The 18,243-nt window shown below is 40.9% G+C and overlaps 1 protein-coding gene and 1 long non-coding RNA gene across 3 annotated transcripts in view; both read right to left on the bottom strand.

The window, feature by feature from the left end:
- Window positions 1-4,357: 4,357 nt before the first annotated feature.
- Window positions 4,358-13,000, bottom strand: LOC142599476 (uncharacterized). The gene is made up of 3 exons (XR_012833046.1): window positions 9,419-13,000; window positions 6,049-6,195; window positions 4,358-4,488 (listed from the first exon to the last, which is right to left on the bottom strand). It is a non-coding gene; the product is annotated as an uncharacterized LOC142599476 (long non-coding RNA).
- A 1,901-nt stretch (window positions 13,001-14,901) lies between these two features.
- Window positions 14,902-18,243, bottom strand: part of COMMD10 (COMM domain containing 10) — a 114,702-nt gene continuing 111,360 nt past the window's right edge. For both annotated transcript variants that reach the window (XM_075740315.1, XM_075740316.1), the window contains 2 exons: window positions 16,071-16,130; window positions 14,902-15,430 (listed from right to left, as the gene is read on the bottom strand). In XM_075740315.1, coding sequence (XP_075596430.1) covers window positions 15,392-15,430; window positions 16,071-16,130 — 99 coding nt within the window. In that variant the 3' untranslated portion in view covers window positions 14,902-15,391. The remainder of the gene's footprint in view (window positions 15,431-16,070; window positions 16,131-18,243) is intronic.

The following is an 18,243-nucleotide window of genomic DNA, read 5'->3' as shown; positions in this document are numbered from 1 at the left end:
ACCAAACAAACACTTTGTTTCCCTTTCAATTTAGGCTCCATTTTATCTAATGAGGCAGACACTGAAGCTGTACTTTGCATATCTGGTTTTATGGATGAAAGAATAAATATTACCTTGCATGTGGATTTTATTGCTGTCAAGGAAGAGTTCCTCTTGTTCTTTTTTGCTTATATTAGTAGACACCACTGTCATATACTGACTTTTAAGGTTTTTACAACGTGTTAAGATAGGTCCACAGATGAAGCCTGATGGAATTCAAAGTAGGAAATAATTTTTCATCTGTTTCCTTCTTCTGCTGACCATTTGACTTTCTTGATCCAACAGGGGATGTGAGTGAGTACTATTTCTATTTAAGCTGATGTAATGCCTTTAAAATGGATCTTAACAGAGGCAGTAGAAAAGATCCTGTAATATTTTAGTTCTCTGTCAAATTTATTAGCTTTCTGTCACCGTTTTAGAGATTGCCAGACTCCTGTAACACTACAATTCTTTTCTTTGCACTTTATATATGTGACACCTGATAAAAAATTTGATAGCGCCTTGTGGTGAACTCCCTTCAAATAGAAATTCTCTATCCTCCCACCTCTGACCCCACCCTCAATTCCAAATCAGCAACAGACCCTAAGAACTAATACCTATTAATTTGAAAAGAAATTTAAAAATGATTTAATTGAGCACAACAATAAATTATCTGCCCTTGAAAAAGAGACAAAACTTAGATCTGCTCCAAAGCAATGTCAAACACTCTTTATGCGTAAAATTTACCTACTTGGACATCCCACCAGATGGAGGCTTCTTGGATATCTTCAAACTTCATCAACAAGGGCATTTCCTGTAGATCTATCTGCAAGCTGTGAGTAACTATGTGGCTATAAATTAAACATTCTGCTTCACCCTTTGATTTTTTTTCAGGTTTTCGCAAGGAGAGGCAAAAATCTTTGGGATTGAAATTTCATGTGGCTTAGCTTTAGTTCAAGCAGCCTTTGGCCTCTCTTTCACGAGAGGCTCCCTATCATTTTAGATCCTTGCAAAATTTTTCACAGCCTGAAGATGTCTCTCAGGAAAAAGGTGAGTTAAGAGATATCTTCATCTTTAGTAGGCAGCACATTTAAAACAATCCTTCTTTTATGGACCTCCAATATAAGAAAGAAGCACTAGAGGAGTAACTACAGTCTAACACCTGAATAACCTTCCTAGCAATCACATTAAAAGCTAAGAATAGTTTGTATAAATACTAATACTGAAAGCTGGTAAAAACAGACACAAAAAATTAACAAAAAAAAAAAACCCAAAACCCACCCAGAAAAACAAAACAACAAAGAAAAATGAAGATAGGAAAAAACCTCCAGTTATGCTGCCTAGATGCTAAAAACAACAGATACAAGAAATAGCTGGGTGAATAAAGGAGGACATGCTTCCTGCCTCCCACTCTTCTCTCCTGACAAGGCAAGAAATCCTTGAGATTAATAACATAGACCTCAGGAAAATCACTGTATCCTGATTAGCATGTCAGTGCTTATTTACAACACAGAACTGGACAACCAGGACTTGGAGGACTACCTAGAATTTTTATCCCCAGAAATCTGTCACATTCTGCTCTCCTGAAAAAAATTATTCTTATAGAAAATAAAACTACCTATGTAAATGAGTAATGTGGGAATAAGACAAGGTGAAGACACAATAAAGTCAGGGCTGGCATACAGAATGTACTAAATGATATGCAATGTGAGAAATGGTGACTTGGAAAAGGAATTTACCTACCAGGTAAACAAAAGCTTTTAGCCAGGGGTTTCAGCAGGAGCCACAGTACTGCAGTCCATTTGCACAACAGAACAATGCTGGAGGGAGTCGAGTCCCTCCTTTCCAGAGCAGCCAAATCTCAAATCCAGCTCCTGAAGCTGAGCAACAGCTCATCTGCCACACAGAATGGGGCAGTATTGACCCTTTGAAGCCCAAGTAACCCTTCCCTGGTTACAGATACCTATATGGTGAATATGGAAATGGGTGAAGTCTGGAGAAAAAGATGGAAAGGAAGATGAACTGTGAAAAGTGCAGTGGGCAAAGATGGAAAGAATGATTACATCAGAGCTCACCAGGTGAGGAACAAGGTCCTAAAGTGCTTTTAAAAAATTGTCATTAAATGAGTCATCCAAGTGCCAAAATGACTCTGTCCAAAATGCAGTTCATTAAGTGTTAGGTAAATGCTGAGACCACTGAGCTTTTTTAATATTCTTCTAGGAACAAACTGACCATAAATGTACTAAATTCTTCTGCCAGTGGTTAATTCAATACAGATGGATCCCACTGGAGAAAGAAAAAAATACCAGGATGCATCTCTGTGTGTGGATGTCCATAGCCCTGAGTTCACCTGTCTCTGATACTGGTGAAATGGAGGGAGATAAGGGCTGAACAGACTCTACCTGGGTGACACACAGTGTCCCAAGGAAAACATCCACTTTAAGCTTTCAGTGGTAGGACAGTAAAACATTACCTCATTTTGTGATTTTAGAGGAATGTAATTGCACTCGATACATCAAAAATGAGTTTCATATGCCCAATCTTCTGCCTTCCTGAGCAAGGAAATGGGATGTGACTAAGCTGAGATTTGACATCCCGATGACAGGTAAAAGAAGACAAGGTTTGAGGTAGCTCCTGTGTTTTGGGTTTGCATAGCAAGGTTTTGGTAGTGGGGGTGGGGCTACAGGGGTGGCTTTTGTGAGAAGCTGCTAGAAGCTTCCCCTGTGTCTGACAGACCCAATGCCAGCCGGCTCCAAGACGGACCCACCACTGGCCAAGGCTGAGCCCATCAGTGATGGTGGTAGTGCCTCTGGGATAATGTATTTGAGAAGGGGGAAAAAAAACCCCTAGTGGTAGTTTTTGCAGCCAGAGAGAGAGGTGAGAATATGTGAGAAACTCTGCAGGCACCAAGGTCAGTGCAGGAGGGGGAAGAGGTGCTCCAGGCACCAGAGCAGCCCCTGGAGAAGACCATGGTGAGGCAGGCTGTCCCCCTGCAGCCCATGGAGGACCCCATGCTGGAGCAGATGGAGGCACCTGAAGGAGGCTGTGACCCCGTGGGAAGCCTGCGCTGGAGCAGGCTCCTGGCAGGACCTGTGGCCCTGTGGAGAGAGGACCACAGGCCAGAGCAGGTTTGCTGGCAGGACTTGTGACCCTGTGGGGGACCCACACTGGAGCAGTCTGTTCCTGAAGGGCTGCACCCCGTGGGAGGGACCCACGCTGGAGCAGTTGGTGAAGAACTGCAGCCTGTGGGAAGGACTCATGTTGGAGAAGTTCACGAAGGACTGTCTCCCGTGCAAGGGCCCCCAGGCTGGAGCAGAGTGTGAGGACTCCTCCCCCTGAGGAGGAAGGAGCAGCAGAGACACCGTGTGAGGAACTGACCACAACCCCCATTCCCCGTCCCCCCTGTGCCGCTGGGGGGGGAGGAGGGAGAGAAATGGGGAGTGAAGTTGGGCCTGGGAAGCAGGGAGGGGTGGGGGGAGGTGTTTCAAGATTTGTTTTTATTTCTCATTGCTCTACTCTGTTTTGCTTGGTAATAAATTAGATGAATTTTTTTCTAAGTTGAGTCTGTTTTGCCCATGACAGTAACTGATGAGTGATCTCTCCCTGTCCTTATCTCAACCCAGGAGCCTTTTGTTATATTTTCTCTCCCCTGTCCAGCTGAGGAGGGGCAGTGATAGAGCAGCTTTGGGGGGCACCTGGCCTCCAGACAGGGTCAACGCACCACATCCTGCAAAACACTTCCCTCCCCTATACCCACAAAAGAAAGCTCAGTAACACTGGGAGGAACCTCTGGGCTCAGTTGCCATCCTAACAAGAGGCTGTTCCAACCAAGGACTTGCTGTAGCTGAGGAAGGCAATAAAAGAGCTGGGCTAATACAGCACACACAAAATTGGAAACAAAGGTCTGTATGGAGGACTTTTAGGACGTAAATATTGGGAGTGATAGCAAAGCATCCTTTTGTGGAAGCTAGGACATGGTTCCCATTAGAAACTGGATGAAATACAGTCTCAAGCTCTTGGATGAGCACCTTAAGTGATATGCATCAAGGGAAACTAGTGAGGGACTAAATGTAACTTTCGTCCCCTTCACAGTCACACCATTCGGTTATGCAAATATACATGGAGCTAGCTCAGGGTTCAATATTGCATGGTGACAAAACGGCAAACCAGGTATACAGTTTTGGGCTTTAGACACTTTTATTTGGCAGCTTTTCAAAGAACCTCTGTATTTTTGAAATCGTCTTTGTTGTAGTCCATGTTACTGAGATTGTCTTGATCCTGAAACAGAACAGTGTGAAGCCCTCTGCCTCTTGAGTGCTATGTACTACTTACTGCACAACAGGGCACAGAGCACTTTGCATTAATACATGAAGAAACACTTGTACCGCAAAGCAGTAGGACGGACCTTTCAGCCACACGCAGCAAAACTGCAGACACAGTATGTCAGGGGAGAACCTGAGATCCACCAGTCTGTGGATACAAAAAGGGTGTTCATCTGGAGATGTTTACAGCAAATTCTTCAGCATAGCATTGGTCTCCATTGCCTCCTGAGCCAAACAAACATGGTACAGCATGGAAACCTACAAATTAAAAGGTTATCTTATTCTGTAAACAGGTTATCTTATTCTGGAAAAAGGCCCCAGTGTAGGTGATATGCAAAGAAGTATCCCAGCGCACTGCTCTGTTAACTGGCTGTAATACCTGAACCACTAAAATTTGCTGGTTTCTTGGTGTTCAGATGTTCTGTATCCTGACGGTTATTAAGTCAATCTGTGTCCAGTAAAAAGCATCAGAACAATGGCAAGCTGAGTCTAAGACTTAAAACTGTTCGTACACAGTACCTGCATGAAAACAAAGTATATGTGCACCTGAACTAGCTTCATACTGCATTATACTAGACATCAAAGGACTCAAAGCCCAGCAATCAGACAGTATGTCATAAATTCATCCTAGAAAAATAAGCCATTCAAACTTCTGAGTGCCACTCCTTGTTTTATTTAAAGCAGCAAAAATTTTCAGTTTTTAAATTAGGAGTACACACAGACTCTCTGGAATATGGGCAGAGACTACTTGGTAGTCTGCTGTGCTACTATCAGATCCTTCACAGCATAGTCCACAAGAATATTTCAATTCAGTTCTGCATGTTTCTGGTAATATAGAATTATTTATATCATAAAACTGAAGATGTTCCATGTTCTTATCATTCACTGACAAGAAATGCATCAATCTTGCAAGCTCAGCATCTAGTATTTATGTATATCTTGGTTTTGATCATGAACCATATCTTTTAGCAGGAAATTAAAATCTCTTGTGGAATAGTATCAAATCCATGCTTACAAAACACATCAGTGAAAAGCACTGCTGATGTCTCTTCAGAGGATTTAACTTGACTGTGTCACATTAATCACCTCTGAAGTAAAGGAATGACTCATAATTGTTTTCCATTACCTTGTGTTTGCTTTTTCAGCATTGCAAAAATGCCTGGGCCAGGACCGTGGATCATAAATCTCATCAGACTTGCAGACAAGTCTTTGGGTGTTTTTTTGCCATCCTATATTACATGGTAGTCTTTTTCTTCTGATTATAAAAATCTTTTTCAAATATAGGTACTTCTGAAGCATCGTGTTTTCAACCTTCTGTTCCTTTGAACACAATGCTCCTGTCAGTCTTTATAGCTATAAGGCTGTTCCACATTCTCTAGGATAAGCTCAGACCTATTTGCTTTTCAATGAAATGCCTGAAAACTACTGTGTACTAATACCCAAAGACACAGACTGTATTTGCAGCTAACAGATCTTTTTGCTAATGTAGCAAAACCTCTATAAAGAAAAACTATGTGATCACTGAAGGAAGCAATGGAAGCATTTGTTTCTTAGCAGGACTGATCTTCTAATAAAGGTGAATTAGAAATGTGCTTCGTGTGTCCAGAGACTTTTTTTTTTTTCTGAACAGGCTTTTCTGTATCTTACTGTTTCCTGATCTTCATTTGGCTGGTTTATTTAGTAACTTCCCCGTACCAGTAGTACTGACCTTGGGTGTCATCATGATGAACAGTGCAATTTTACACAATATAATCCATTTGAGAATGGTGTTTTACTGGCTTTAAGATCCTTACTGAGTCCTTCAAAAGTGCACACCAACAGAGGAGTCTTGACAGAAAAATGGTATCTCCTGATCCTTCTTTTCAAAAGTGGCCAGGGTACATATGTTACAAATAGGGAAAGAACATAGCAGAACATTAATTACAGCTTAAGAGTGTAGGGCAAATTATGGGCAAAATCAGTTAGTTCAAGATGCATAGTGAGTCAGGGTAAAACCAGTAAAAGACAGAATCTGTGAAAGAAGAAGCAAGTTTGGAGGAAGGTTTTCATGAAATCCAAGGGAGCACCAGAACTCCAGTTCGTGGTTTAGTGGGCTGCATCATTCTTACTGGGGCTTTAGATCACGTTCATAAAATCTGATGATTTAAAGAACAGAGACTAGGGAAAGGTATCCGTGCTTTTCACATTATGCGCTGTTAGTAAGATCCACACAGCAGGATTTCAGCTTGGGAACAGCCATAGACAGCCATTACATTTCAGATCAGTTAATCTAAATCTTTGGAAATCAACTTCTAATTGTTTTTTTTTCTCCAAGCAGACTCTTCCTTGAAGACAAAGTGGTGTTACAGGTTGGTGCAGTTACATTTTCCTGTTCTTCCTCACGTTCATGCCCATTGAATGGTTACCAGTGGCTTACCACAGCACCACGTTCCCAGACTAAGAAAAGGATTAGCTTTCAAATATGGGAGAAATATAAGGAGAAAAGGGAGAAATAAGGAGAAAAGATTATGCAAATAAATCTGTAGCATCTTTGCCTGGTCACCAAGTCATTGGAAAGATTCTGTCAAACCAAAGAAAACCATCAAATGCTTTTAACTAAAGCCTGTATAAAGTATTCAGTGGATACAGATCTTCATAGAAGTGATATGAAAATCTCTTGTATCTCTTTATACAGGAGATACGGCTACTTTATCTAGAGGCTGACACAGCTCTCAAAGACTGTACTTTCAAGGGAGGAACTATTACTTTTGACAGAGAAGTGGGCTAACACAGCAGCTGAAGGCACTATCTGATTTGAAACCACTGAAATGACTTGACTGAAGATAGGCATGACGAAGGGGGCTACTCTGACAAATAAAAAGTACAGTCATGTCTGCAGCCTGGGTTTGATTTAGGCAGAGCTATGAAATGCAGAATGAGGTTCCAAGTTCATGCTTTGTGACCTTGCACACTGAAATAAGGTTGATTAATAGGAAATTTCCTTTCTTCCAACATGCTGAAATCATTATACCACAGGGATACGACCTTTTGCTCAGATTTCTTACACATTCATATCCAGGCCCTTCTGGAAGGAACTCAAGGGTAGGTTTTATTCATCTAACATAGTAGTTAAACCATGAACTTTGCTCCAGGCACCAAAGTAAGCTCCACCTTTGGCTTCGCTTTCATATTGACCATTTCAACTAAATATTCATTTAACACCTCTCTGTTCCCAGAGAGAAGACTGATCTCAAAACTTACTGACTTCAATGCTGAGAGGTTCACCAGTCCAAAACTTGGGTCTCTCAAGCCTAACAAACATAGCCTGTTCAGCCAGAAAGATGTTACCTGATGTGCTTTGTGTTCCCAGTTGGGCAACGTTTGTAGAGGCAGGGCAGGGCAAGGCAGCACTGCTCAGCTTTGCATGAGGTCATTCAGGGCCTTGCATCCTCTGTCCTGACATAAAGAAGGACTTTAGGGCACTACTTCTACTGACCACAGACACAAAGGAATCAATCACTAGGCTACCAAACAGATTTTAGATGGGGAGACGCAGGGGTGACATGTCACAGGGTATGGTAAGCTGCAGTTCAGTTGAAGAAGGGTGTTAAAAGGATACCACGTCACTTACTGGATGTTGCACAATGAAGAAAGCATGCAGTCTGTGTTGCCCAAATAAGAACTGAGAAAACTCCATTTCACTGAAAGTGTTCTCAGTGATATATTGTGCTCTCTTGCTTAAAGGTGACTCTGGTCCACTTATTTTTTTCCTTTTTGGCTCCTCATCACATTTTTTGTCTTTTATGTTTCAGTATCAGATTTTCTAAGAAGCTTGGACCACTGCCACTCATCCTGTGAGAGATGGTGAGTGAAGCCAGCTCCAAAGGGATCAGCTCACGTTTACGGGCTTGTTTTTTCTACATTTATCTGATGTACTTCACTTCTGTTGCCCTAAATCAGATTCTGAGGATGATTTAGCTTGCTACAATCCATAAGGATTATGTGGGATGATTTTATTCATGTAGGGAGTTTGGCTGCAAAGGAGAAACTGGGTCACTCATAGGTTGCACTGAGAGTTTGCTCCAGAAATGGCTAAATGATTAGTAATCAATTCCCCTGTCCTGAAAGGCTGGTCTTGTTTTACTTCCCTTCTCATACAGATCCTTTCTGGCTCTCTCTCAACGTGAGTTTCAAAGTTGGGGTACTAGAACAACCTCCACAAAGCTTTATCGTACCTGGAGCTGTGCTTGAATGCTGGCCTGAGATAGGAGAATGCTCCCTTGGGAGCAGAGATGAAGCAGGGGAGAAGAAAGGTCCTTTTTTGTTTTTGAGGTCTGTGGCACCTGTCTCCAGGGTGTGTATGAGCTGGAACTGGCAGGAATGTGTTAGGAAGTAGAAGAGGAGAAGACCCACCATCACAAGGCATACCTCCTGACTGAGACATCCGGAATGCAAAGCGCATCTCCTCTGACCTCATTCCTCATATGGAGGCGATCTGGGCAAAAGTGCTGCTTGCCATGAAGTAAATATTCTCATGCCTTCCAGAGTGAAGAGCTAAGCTAACAACATTCAGTGTGGGCTATGTTTTTCTCAATGTAGTCAGTTTCTCTAATCTTTTCCTGGCTCACTCTTGTCCAGGAAAGAGGGAGAGCTCACCTAACTGGCAGTCTGAGATTGCACACCAAAGCTCATAGGCTAAGCTGCACCCCAACACTCAACAGGGAGTAGTGGGTGGAACAGGAGATATGGTCCTTTCCTCACTCCCCTGGGCTTTGCTTAGATTCATTCTCTGCTGCCTACAAGGATACTGGCTATGGCAGACACTTCAAAAGTACAAAAGTAGAAATAAATCCAAGAAAGTAAACCTTCTTCAAAAAGCTTGCTGTATAGATTAATTGTACAATTTCTTAAATCAAACTGGTTTTCTTTTTTTTTTTTTTTTTAAACAAAGCTACATTTCTTAACAGTCTGGAGGCAGAAAAACAAGCGGGTGATGAAAAAAGCATAGCATTCTCATGCTGCCAATGAAATGCAATTTAGTTAAGTTGCCCTACTATTGAACCCATGGATTGGAATGAGAAGAAACAAAGTCAGCTCACCTGTACATAGGGCTCTTCATATTAACCCTCAGAAGATGAACCTTCCAACAAAAGCACAGATGTGAGGAGTCTCCTTTGCACTGACCAGGGAGTGCTGCTTCTCCTTCCTTCACTTGTCCTGAATGACCAGAGAGTGAATTAAAAAAAAAGACAATCTGGTGCTCCAGCATGTCCAGTCCCATAACTAGTACTCTGCAGAAGAGGCCAGCTGCTTGGGCATGTGAATCTGTACAGCCATGTGAGACACAGCTACCACATTCATCCAAATTTCCTTGAATGTATCCTGTACAGTACCACAGAGGGACAGTTAAGGTAACAGTGATGACAAGAAGTTAAAAGTGTCCCACTAAAACATGAATTTGCTCTAACAAGATGATCATCTTATTTGAACACTGGTCAAGACAGTTATGCTTCCAACACGTACAGAGCTCCACATTGCCTTCCTATAATTTCAGTAAATATACAAAACCTTGGAAAACCATGGAAGATATTTTGGCCTCAGCAGAGAAGGAACTAATCTTGTCAGTGAGACGGACAAGTGCTTCATGGATACATAGCTCAATTAGCTGGACAGCACCTGATTTGTGACAGACCCATATTTACTCCTACCTCTTGAGAAACAAAATAATGAAGGATTGAAGGGATCATCTAAACATTTTATTTCTGTTAAAATTACAGCATATAATTTGGTCTGATCAACACAAGGCCAAGGGAAAATGCAATAACATTGATTCATTACTATGGAAATTAGAAATCACTTTATGCAAGCGTTGCAGATAAAAGAATCTTATTAACTTATCTTTATGAGACACCACCAACAGCGTATCAGACAGCAGCACCGTAGTTCATCCACCCAGATGAAATCACTGTTACTCAGAAGGCCAGTTTGGCTGATCCATAGAAAAGGAACTTCCTCACATTGGCTCAAAATGTTGTTCATTTTCATTAGTCAAATAAGCTATACAAGGGTCACAGAGTGATGTGATACTTACTTACTGGGCAATATGCATTATTAAGCTCTGTCATTTCTTTACCATAATGTGAGTGAATTCATCATCTTTGAAGATATGATATGCCAATATGGCCAAACAATGAAATGTTACTGATGCTGCTGGAAAGCAAAGAATATGAGATGGAACAACTGTGATGGGGAGCTTACAGCATTTTATTAAAATAAACACTTTTCTTCCTTTCACCAATGTAAGACATAGCATTTCAGTAAATTCTTTATGCTTTGAAAGACCAAGACTTCAGAGTCTTTAAAATCACAGACTGTAGGCAGTGAAGCTGCAACTCATAACTCAAAATTGGTATGTCAATTAACCCAGGAATTAAAGGGGAATTTGAAAGTCTCCTCTGGAGAGCCAAAGCAGGTTTGGCAATTAGTCAAAATTTGAGATAATAAAGTTATAAATGTCTATCTACCTATATATTTTATTTCAACAAAACCAGAATGCAGAAACTTACAGAGATTTCATATTTTGTTGAGAAACAAGAAGTATATGCCTAAGGCGGAACTGGGCAAAGATAATCTAATGCATTTATACTGAACAAGCATTAATGTGCTATTGGTGTTGGTTTTCCTAAGTGGTCTACAAATGGTTGCTCTTTACCACTAAGTTGGTATTTTTGAGGTAGTTCTCACACTGGTTTTCATTTTAGGCCCACAACTCCAAGTCTTCATGTCAAAACAATACTGGTATTTTTTTACACCCAAAAGAAAAGATTTCCTTCTTTTGCCAATAGTCCATCTGAGGCAGATTTTTATTACACCTTTGAGAGAAGTACAGTCACAGAAAATACTGTCTTTAATGTCTGAGCAAAGATGAATCAAATGTTTTTAAAATGCACTGAAAGATCTGAAAGTAGATTTAATAATTCTTACTCATTCAAATTTCCAGTTTAGAGCTCAATAACTCTCTACAAATATCTTCCTTCAACGCTATGAGAAGCCTTGGTAATTTCAGTTCTGGATCATGCCCCAGAAATATCACAGACCAATGCTCTGCTAGGACCCTGAACTGAAGAGAACCTGGGACGTATCCCTTTCCTTTCTTGCAGTAAAAACTCCAAAATACCCACAAGACATACTTTTCAAAACTACGTTTTACCAGAATGCGAAACAAAAGCCTGAAGACCTTCCGCATGCACATCCCTGCCTGTGCTCCCACACCAACCTGGTTTATGCAGTTCTGAACAGGCTACATGCCTTCTTCCTCCTAGGGAAGTGTTTTTCTTTCTGCCGCCTCAGAGGTATGGCACTGGGTCTAGTCCCTGCTGCAGGTGGATCTCCCCTTCTCCTCAGGCATCCCCCAGTCTGTACTGGTGCTAGTTTCTCTCTCGTTCTCTGTGTCGTGGTTTAAGTCCAGGCGGCAACTGAGCACCACGCAGCCACTTGATCACTCCCCCATGGCAGGATTGGGGGGGGAGCATAAGAAGAGAGAAAGTGAGAAAACTCCTGGATTGAAATAAAGACAGTTTAACAGGTAAAGCAAAAGCTGCACACAAGCAAAGCAAGACAAGGAGTTCATTCCCCACTTCCCATGGGCAGGCAGGCAGGTGTTCAGCCATCTCCAGGAAAGCAGGGCTCCAGCACACGTAACTATGACTTAGGAAGACAAACACCATCACTCCAAATGTCCCCCCTTCCTTCTTCTTCCCTCAGGTTTGTATGCTGAGCATGATGTCATATGGTATGGAACATCCCTTTGGTCAGTTGGGGTCAGCTGTCCTGGCTGTGTCCCCTCCCAACTCCTTGTGCATCCCCAGCCCACTCGCTGGTGGGGTGGTGTGAGGAGCAGCAAAGGCCTTGGCTCTGTGTGAGCACGGCTCAGCAGTAACGTAAACATCCCTGTGTTATCAACACTGTTGTCAGCACAAATCCATAACATAGTCCCATGCCAGCTACCATGAAGAAAATTAACTCTACGGCAGCCAAAACCAGCACACTCTGACATTGCTGGGATACCAGGACTTTACCCAAACTCAGCAGGGGCAACTGCTCTCAGGGGAAGACTAATCTTCCCCTCTCCAGGTCCACTCAGGCCAGAGAGCAGCAACCAGAATAAAAGTGTTCTTTTCTGCAAGACCTAACAAAAAAACCCCAAATAGTTCTGCTCTGGCAGTTAGTCAAGTTTCTCTCCTTATACAAGAGCACTTAAATAAGTGACAATGTTATTCTCTAAGATGGTACTGGTTATGCCATCATTACCTAATAATGTACAACCCCAAAGCTTCATGTTACATACAGAAAAGTCTTTCTAAACCATTTATTTATGAGTGTTCCTTGACAAAAGATAACAACTGTACTTATTACTGTGAGGTATACTATGGCTTTTATTATGGCTTCTGACAGTAAAAAATTTGGTACATTTGGTAAAAAAAGAAGACAACCACTGCTAAAGAAATCATAAATCTCTTCATCCATCTGCAAACAAGGATGAACACAATAAATTTTACAGAATCCTTGCAAACTTAGTCTTCATTTTTTTCTATTTTTCCCTTTAACATGTATTTTATCACTTTTAAAATATTTCCTATTAGGACCAGATTTAAAAAGCCCTTTTTTGTTATCCCACACTTTTATTTGATTTTGGCCAAATCTGCACCACGGCTGACACTTACATGGGTTAGTTCAAAATACTAGATACTGTTACACAACTGGCCTCATTTTTTGTAGTTAACTCCGGATTACTTTGTTTCCTCAATTTTCTTCCCATTCCTCTAATATAGAAGGGTTTTCTCCCCCTTTGCCTAATATTTTCTTTGTGTATAGACTTTTTCTACACACAGTGTTCCTCCTCTCTTCCTTACAGTTTTCTAACTCCCAAATTCCACCCCTGGGAATATGCACTATCCTCTCCTTCCTTTTTCCCACACCCAGTTTCTTCCTACTCTGACTTCTCCTTTTCTTTCGGATGTGCCTGCTAATTTGTCCAATGCTTCTTGCACTCCAAACTGGTCCTGCCTTCACCCCCTCCTCCAGGATTCATCAATCACTGCCTATATCCACAAAGACAACTTAACCCGTCTCTCACACTTGGACTCACATTGCCTTAGTATGTTCTGCATCTACACAGGAGAGTCTTTTACTCACTTCGGACCAGACTTCCAGAACTGAAGCTCTGGAAACTTGGGGAAAACACTCAAAAGCAGGGTCCTAGCACACAACGTACTGTCCCACAGGACCAGTAGAGAAGCCAGGACTTCAAGAACGGGATTTTCCTAGCTGTGCTAACTACAAAGCACTGCCAATACTGACAGGTAGAGGCAATGGTGGGGGTGTGCTCACCTGCAGACACATACCAACCTATGCAGCCTGAGATGAGTGAGCCAGCAAGCTGCTGCTGAATAGCCAGACTGAGGATGTGATGTCTGTCGGTGGGAGTGTTATATGCCAAGAAGATGAGACACGTTTGCCAGTGGCTTGAGACAAGACTTGATTTTGGCAGCCAGCCTCACAAGGTGTACGGGGGTAAGATTCTGCTGTGCAATCATGATTCATTTCTTCTTTCTAATGGAGTAGCAGTGTTACCTTACCAGAGTGGTACAGTATCATCTGGCATTTTGGTTAAGAACTATGATAAATGTGTTTTTATTCTTCAGTGCCTTTTACTCACACGTAGGCTGTTAATGACTTTACCTGCTAAATCTATTATCTCACAGCCCAGACAATGGGTGCAAACCCCTTCAGTATTCTACAGGTAATGGCATAATCCCTAACAAAGCAACACAAAAAGCCCAAAACAACCTTCCAAAAGCAACAAAGCAAGAAGTCTGGCACAAGAGGACCTAAGCACCAGCTATTCAAAACATACCTTTTGGCTATACTTATATCTAGTGTCATGAGCAAACCGACTTCAAAAGAAAACTGGCTGGCTGGGCATTAACCATCCCTGTTTTAAGCATCTGGAAGAAAAAAGCCTTGTTCAGGGAATCCCTCAAGGAGAAAGAAAGACAGGCTAATGCCAAAGATTTTTATTTCCTCTCACTTTCTATTAGCCTGGAGTGGAGAGTTATACACTGCACCTATTATCAAGGTGCAGCAGGGAAGTTGTCTGTCAATGAATGGCAACAAACAAGAACTAAGATGACTTTTACCTTCTCATACTGTTCATGAACCTCCATTCATCCAGAACTAATGTGTGAAAACAGGACTAACTTGGCCGTTAAATCACTGTACTTTATTTCTTCCTGTTAGATGTAAAAACAGTGGTGGACAACATAAGGAAGGATCAACAAATAGCTTTCAGAAACCTGATTGCCAGACTATTTCAGTGTGCTTTGTTACACACTCCGAGATGTCTCCCCTCAGTTATACAACATACTACTTAGATTCATTGGCATGCATGCAGTCCTGAGAAGCTGCATTTATTCTCAGTGCCAAAAGTAAACACTGAAATCAGCGACATTTTTTATTATTTAGAACAAAAAACTGAAAAAGAAGAAAGATAATGAAATTAAAATAGCCCAAACTAAACCAATCCATTTTAAAATTCTGAATTTATTTTGACAAATTTGCAATAAGCTTTATCAATCACGTGAGTAACAATTCAAAAAGATAGAGATTTTATTAGCTGTGTATTTTCTTACTACTTTTATATTCCTTTTATGTCTAAAAAATAGATTTTATTCCTGGTCCCTGACTAGTATGCAAACTTCTACCAGAATCAAGTAACGCACATAACAGGACAAAAAAACCCTCCCATCTCTGAAGCAGGGCAGCATTCTTTTTTTTCTGCAAGTAAAGCCATTCTTCACAATTGCTCAGAAAACAAGAGAAAGTCCATTAGAATCTTCAGATTCTTAACAAAGACGCTTGCCTAATTTTACTGGTCTAAAAAAGAGATAAGCCATATAATTTTACAGGAAGCAACCCACTGAATCCTTCAGCAAACACAGCTTGGCAATCTATCTTCAATTCAAAATAATGAGGCGGCAAGAGTGTGATGGAGAAATAAGTCTTCAAAAACATCACGTAAGGGAATCCAGCTGTGCTTGTATAGTTTCCAGCTATTTAAAGGAACAAAAAAGAGAGAAAAAACTCCACTCATATAAAATGTTGTTTAGAAACATGCAAGCAGAAAAAATCCCCACATTCCAGTATCTTCAACTATGCATACTAAATCTATTCACATAGCAATAAAAAGTCCTGTACTCATGAATATTTGTTTTTACATGAAGCTATTAGAATTCATTGCTGCAGTTTAAATATTCAAATTTTAAAGAAACAGTTGTCTAAATACTGCCTTTTTTACATGCACAGATGTTTTGCTGTGAACTTCCAATGCATAATAACAAGGTAAAAAAATAATAGATTTCATTTTGACTGGATTATGAGCTTGGCATTTCGACTGAAGACGTAACACAAAGATGCTCTTTCCAGAGAGCTCCTCATTGTTAATCATCAGCTACTCCTCTCGATCTAACTGCTAGGTATGCTTACAATGACCCAAGCCCTGCCTATTCCAAATTTGAATGCAAAGAGTCTTCTTGAAAATGCTTTATGTGATCAAACAAATCCAACAGCCTTAATTAAAGTTGGACCCATTTCCCTCCCAGTTTCATTAGATTTAACTCCTATAGGCAACACTTCCTGCTGAGCAGCATAAGGTGTTTACAAAGAAACTATAGTATTGTAAAATCTACAGACCTTGTTATAGAACTCAAACAGCTCCTGATGACTAAATTCCACAAACACTTTCTTCAGGTTCTGTGAAGGAAAAGAAAAGAAAGGAAGCAATAAGCATACTTCCCCCCCCTTTTGGTATTCATTCCAAAAATTCAGAATGTGAGATTAAGCTACAGAAAAGATAATGGTTGCAACAGTTAGTTTTCCTTCCATTTACTACAACATCCTTCATATATGCATATTCCAGTTTAGCGAAGAATTCAAGTCTTCAGGTACATCTGTTCTCCTGCTGTGAATAATAATAATAAAATATCCTATGAAAATTATTTTGTTACCTTATTTTTAAGTCAGATAAAAATGAAAGATTACATTCATCTTTCTCAGCAGTCCACCTAAGATCTGGTAAATACCATTACACAATGACAAAGTCAGTAGTGTATTTGATTTAACTTGCACAGCTATTAATGTACTGCACCAGCACAGAGCTAATACTTGCATTCATTAATCTAACTGTTATGATCTTAGCACGCTGACACTGCTATAGGAATCTATGCACAGATTCAGCCAAAGTTAACAATTAACACAACAGCTTCAAAGCAGTGCTTAAACACTAAAAAAGCAAAATAACACAACTGATGGAAACCACTGTGGATAAAACAGATGGTAGTAATAATCCTCTGCACGCATGTGCTGATGTCTATGGAGATGGGGGTTAAATTAAAATTTCTATCTTTCTTAACTCGCTTGCAAGAAACAGGTAGTTTAATGCCTGCCACTTTCAATCACAGTGCAGATCTCTCCAGACTGTTTCTAGCCTTATTCCTCCTACTTTGCTTAGTCACTTTACTTCTTTTAAAAGAAATTCCTAACTATTACTGCACATTCTCTGTGCTGTTGCTAGACTTTCCAAGGCTTGGAGGCATTCCTGAGGATAACAGTTGCACTTCCACAAACGCCAACAAGGCTCTGTGAAAACTGAATCTGTGGACACGTCTACTCACAAAATGTTATCAGCTGAAATAACCTACACACGCTAATTTTGTTTAACTGGTACCAACTCCACGTTCCACTGAAGTCAGTGGAAAAACATTTATCAATTCAGCTTAAATGAGTAAGGGTACTTTTGCATACAGACGAGGCTGTGGGCCAGATTCTGTATACTCTCATACCAATGCAAGTCTTGATTTAAGTCAAATAATGCTGCTGAATTTGGCGCACCAAATAATGCACAAGAGCAGCAGAAGCCCTGGGAACTCAGGATAGGTACTGCCTGGTGCCTGCTCCTCAAAAGGAGCTGTAAGACACAGGAAAGGGATAAAATGACTGGGGCCAGCCTGTCTGGTGCAATTCCTCCTCCCTGCTCTGCAGAAAGAAGGATCCTTTCCAACAATTTCAGGAAGGCCACAAAAGCCTAGAAAAGGACCAGTGATTTGCATGAGAGACCAATGTTCCCCCTCTGGGAAGGAACAATGCAATTCTGGGAATCGTATGGTGAATACAAAATAAAACTACCAGGACAGCAGTTCTCTTTGCCATGACTCCAGCTGATCCTCCCTCCAAAGAGCATAATGCCATGACAGGGAAGTAAAAGCATTTTTAAAGGCTTTCTAACAGCTAAGAAACAAAGACAAAGCAAACAAGTGGTTACTTCAGAAAAGAAAGGGAGTAGAGGAAAAAAGAAAGATACACTAATAGCAAATGGATCTACCATTTCAGCCTGGATGAATGTTTGGCATTTGCTGTTCCAGAAGGATTTTGGTGTTTGAATGGAAGGAAGTGAAACTGAAGCGAGGACGTTCAGAACAAAAGGAAGATATCATATATCTTAAAGTTTATCAGTCACAATGAATAGTCAGGGTCATGTTTTGCACGGTTTCTGGCAGCAGAGTCTCCTGGGTATCAATATGACAGTGTTGCAATGCCTCCAGAGAGGGGCAGTGGGTGTGAGGAACCTCCAAACACCAGATCTCATTTCTCCAAGCTCTATGTCTCATTCAAGATGGGCACCTTCTGGTACCACTTCAGATCAGCAAGCAAGATCAGTTTCTCTCTCTCTCACACACACACACAAAAGAAAAAGGAATTGAAAAGATAGTCTTTCATACTTTCCTCTAACTACATTAATTATTATAAGTTTTAAGATAGTATATGCAAATGAAAAAAAAGTGCGGTCCTTTTCATTCAGGTTCTTTTT

This window comes from Balearica regulorum, chromosome Z (assembly GCF_011004875.1).
Source record: "Balearica regulorum gibbericeps isolate bBalReg1 chromosome Z, bBalReg1.pri, whole genome shotgun sequence".
Lineage (NCBI taxonomy): Eukaryota > Metazoa > Chordata > Aves > Gruiformes > Gruidae > Balearica > Balearica regulorum.
Note: the sequence above shows the minus strand (reverse complement) of the source record. Positions and strands in the feature narration are given on the sequence as shown.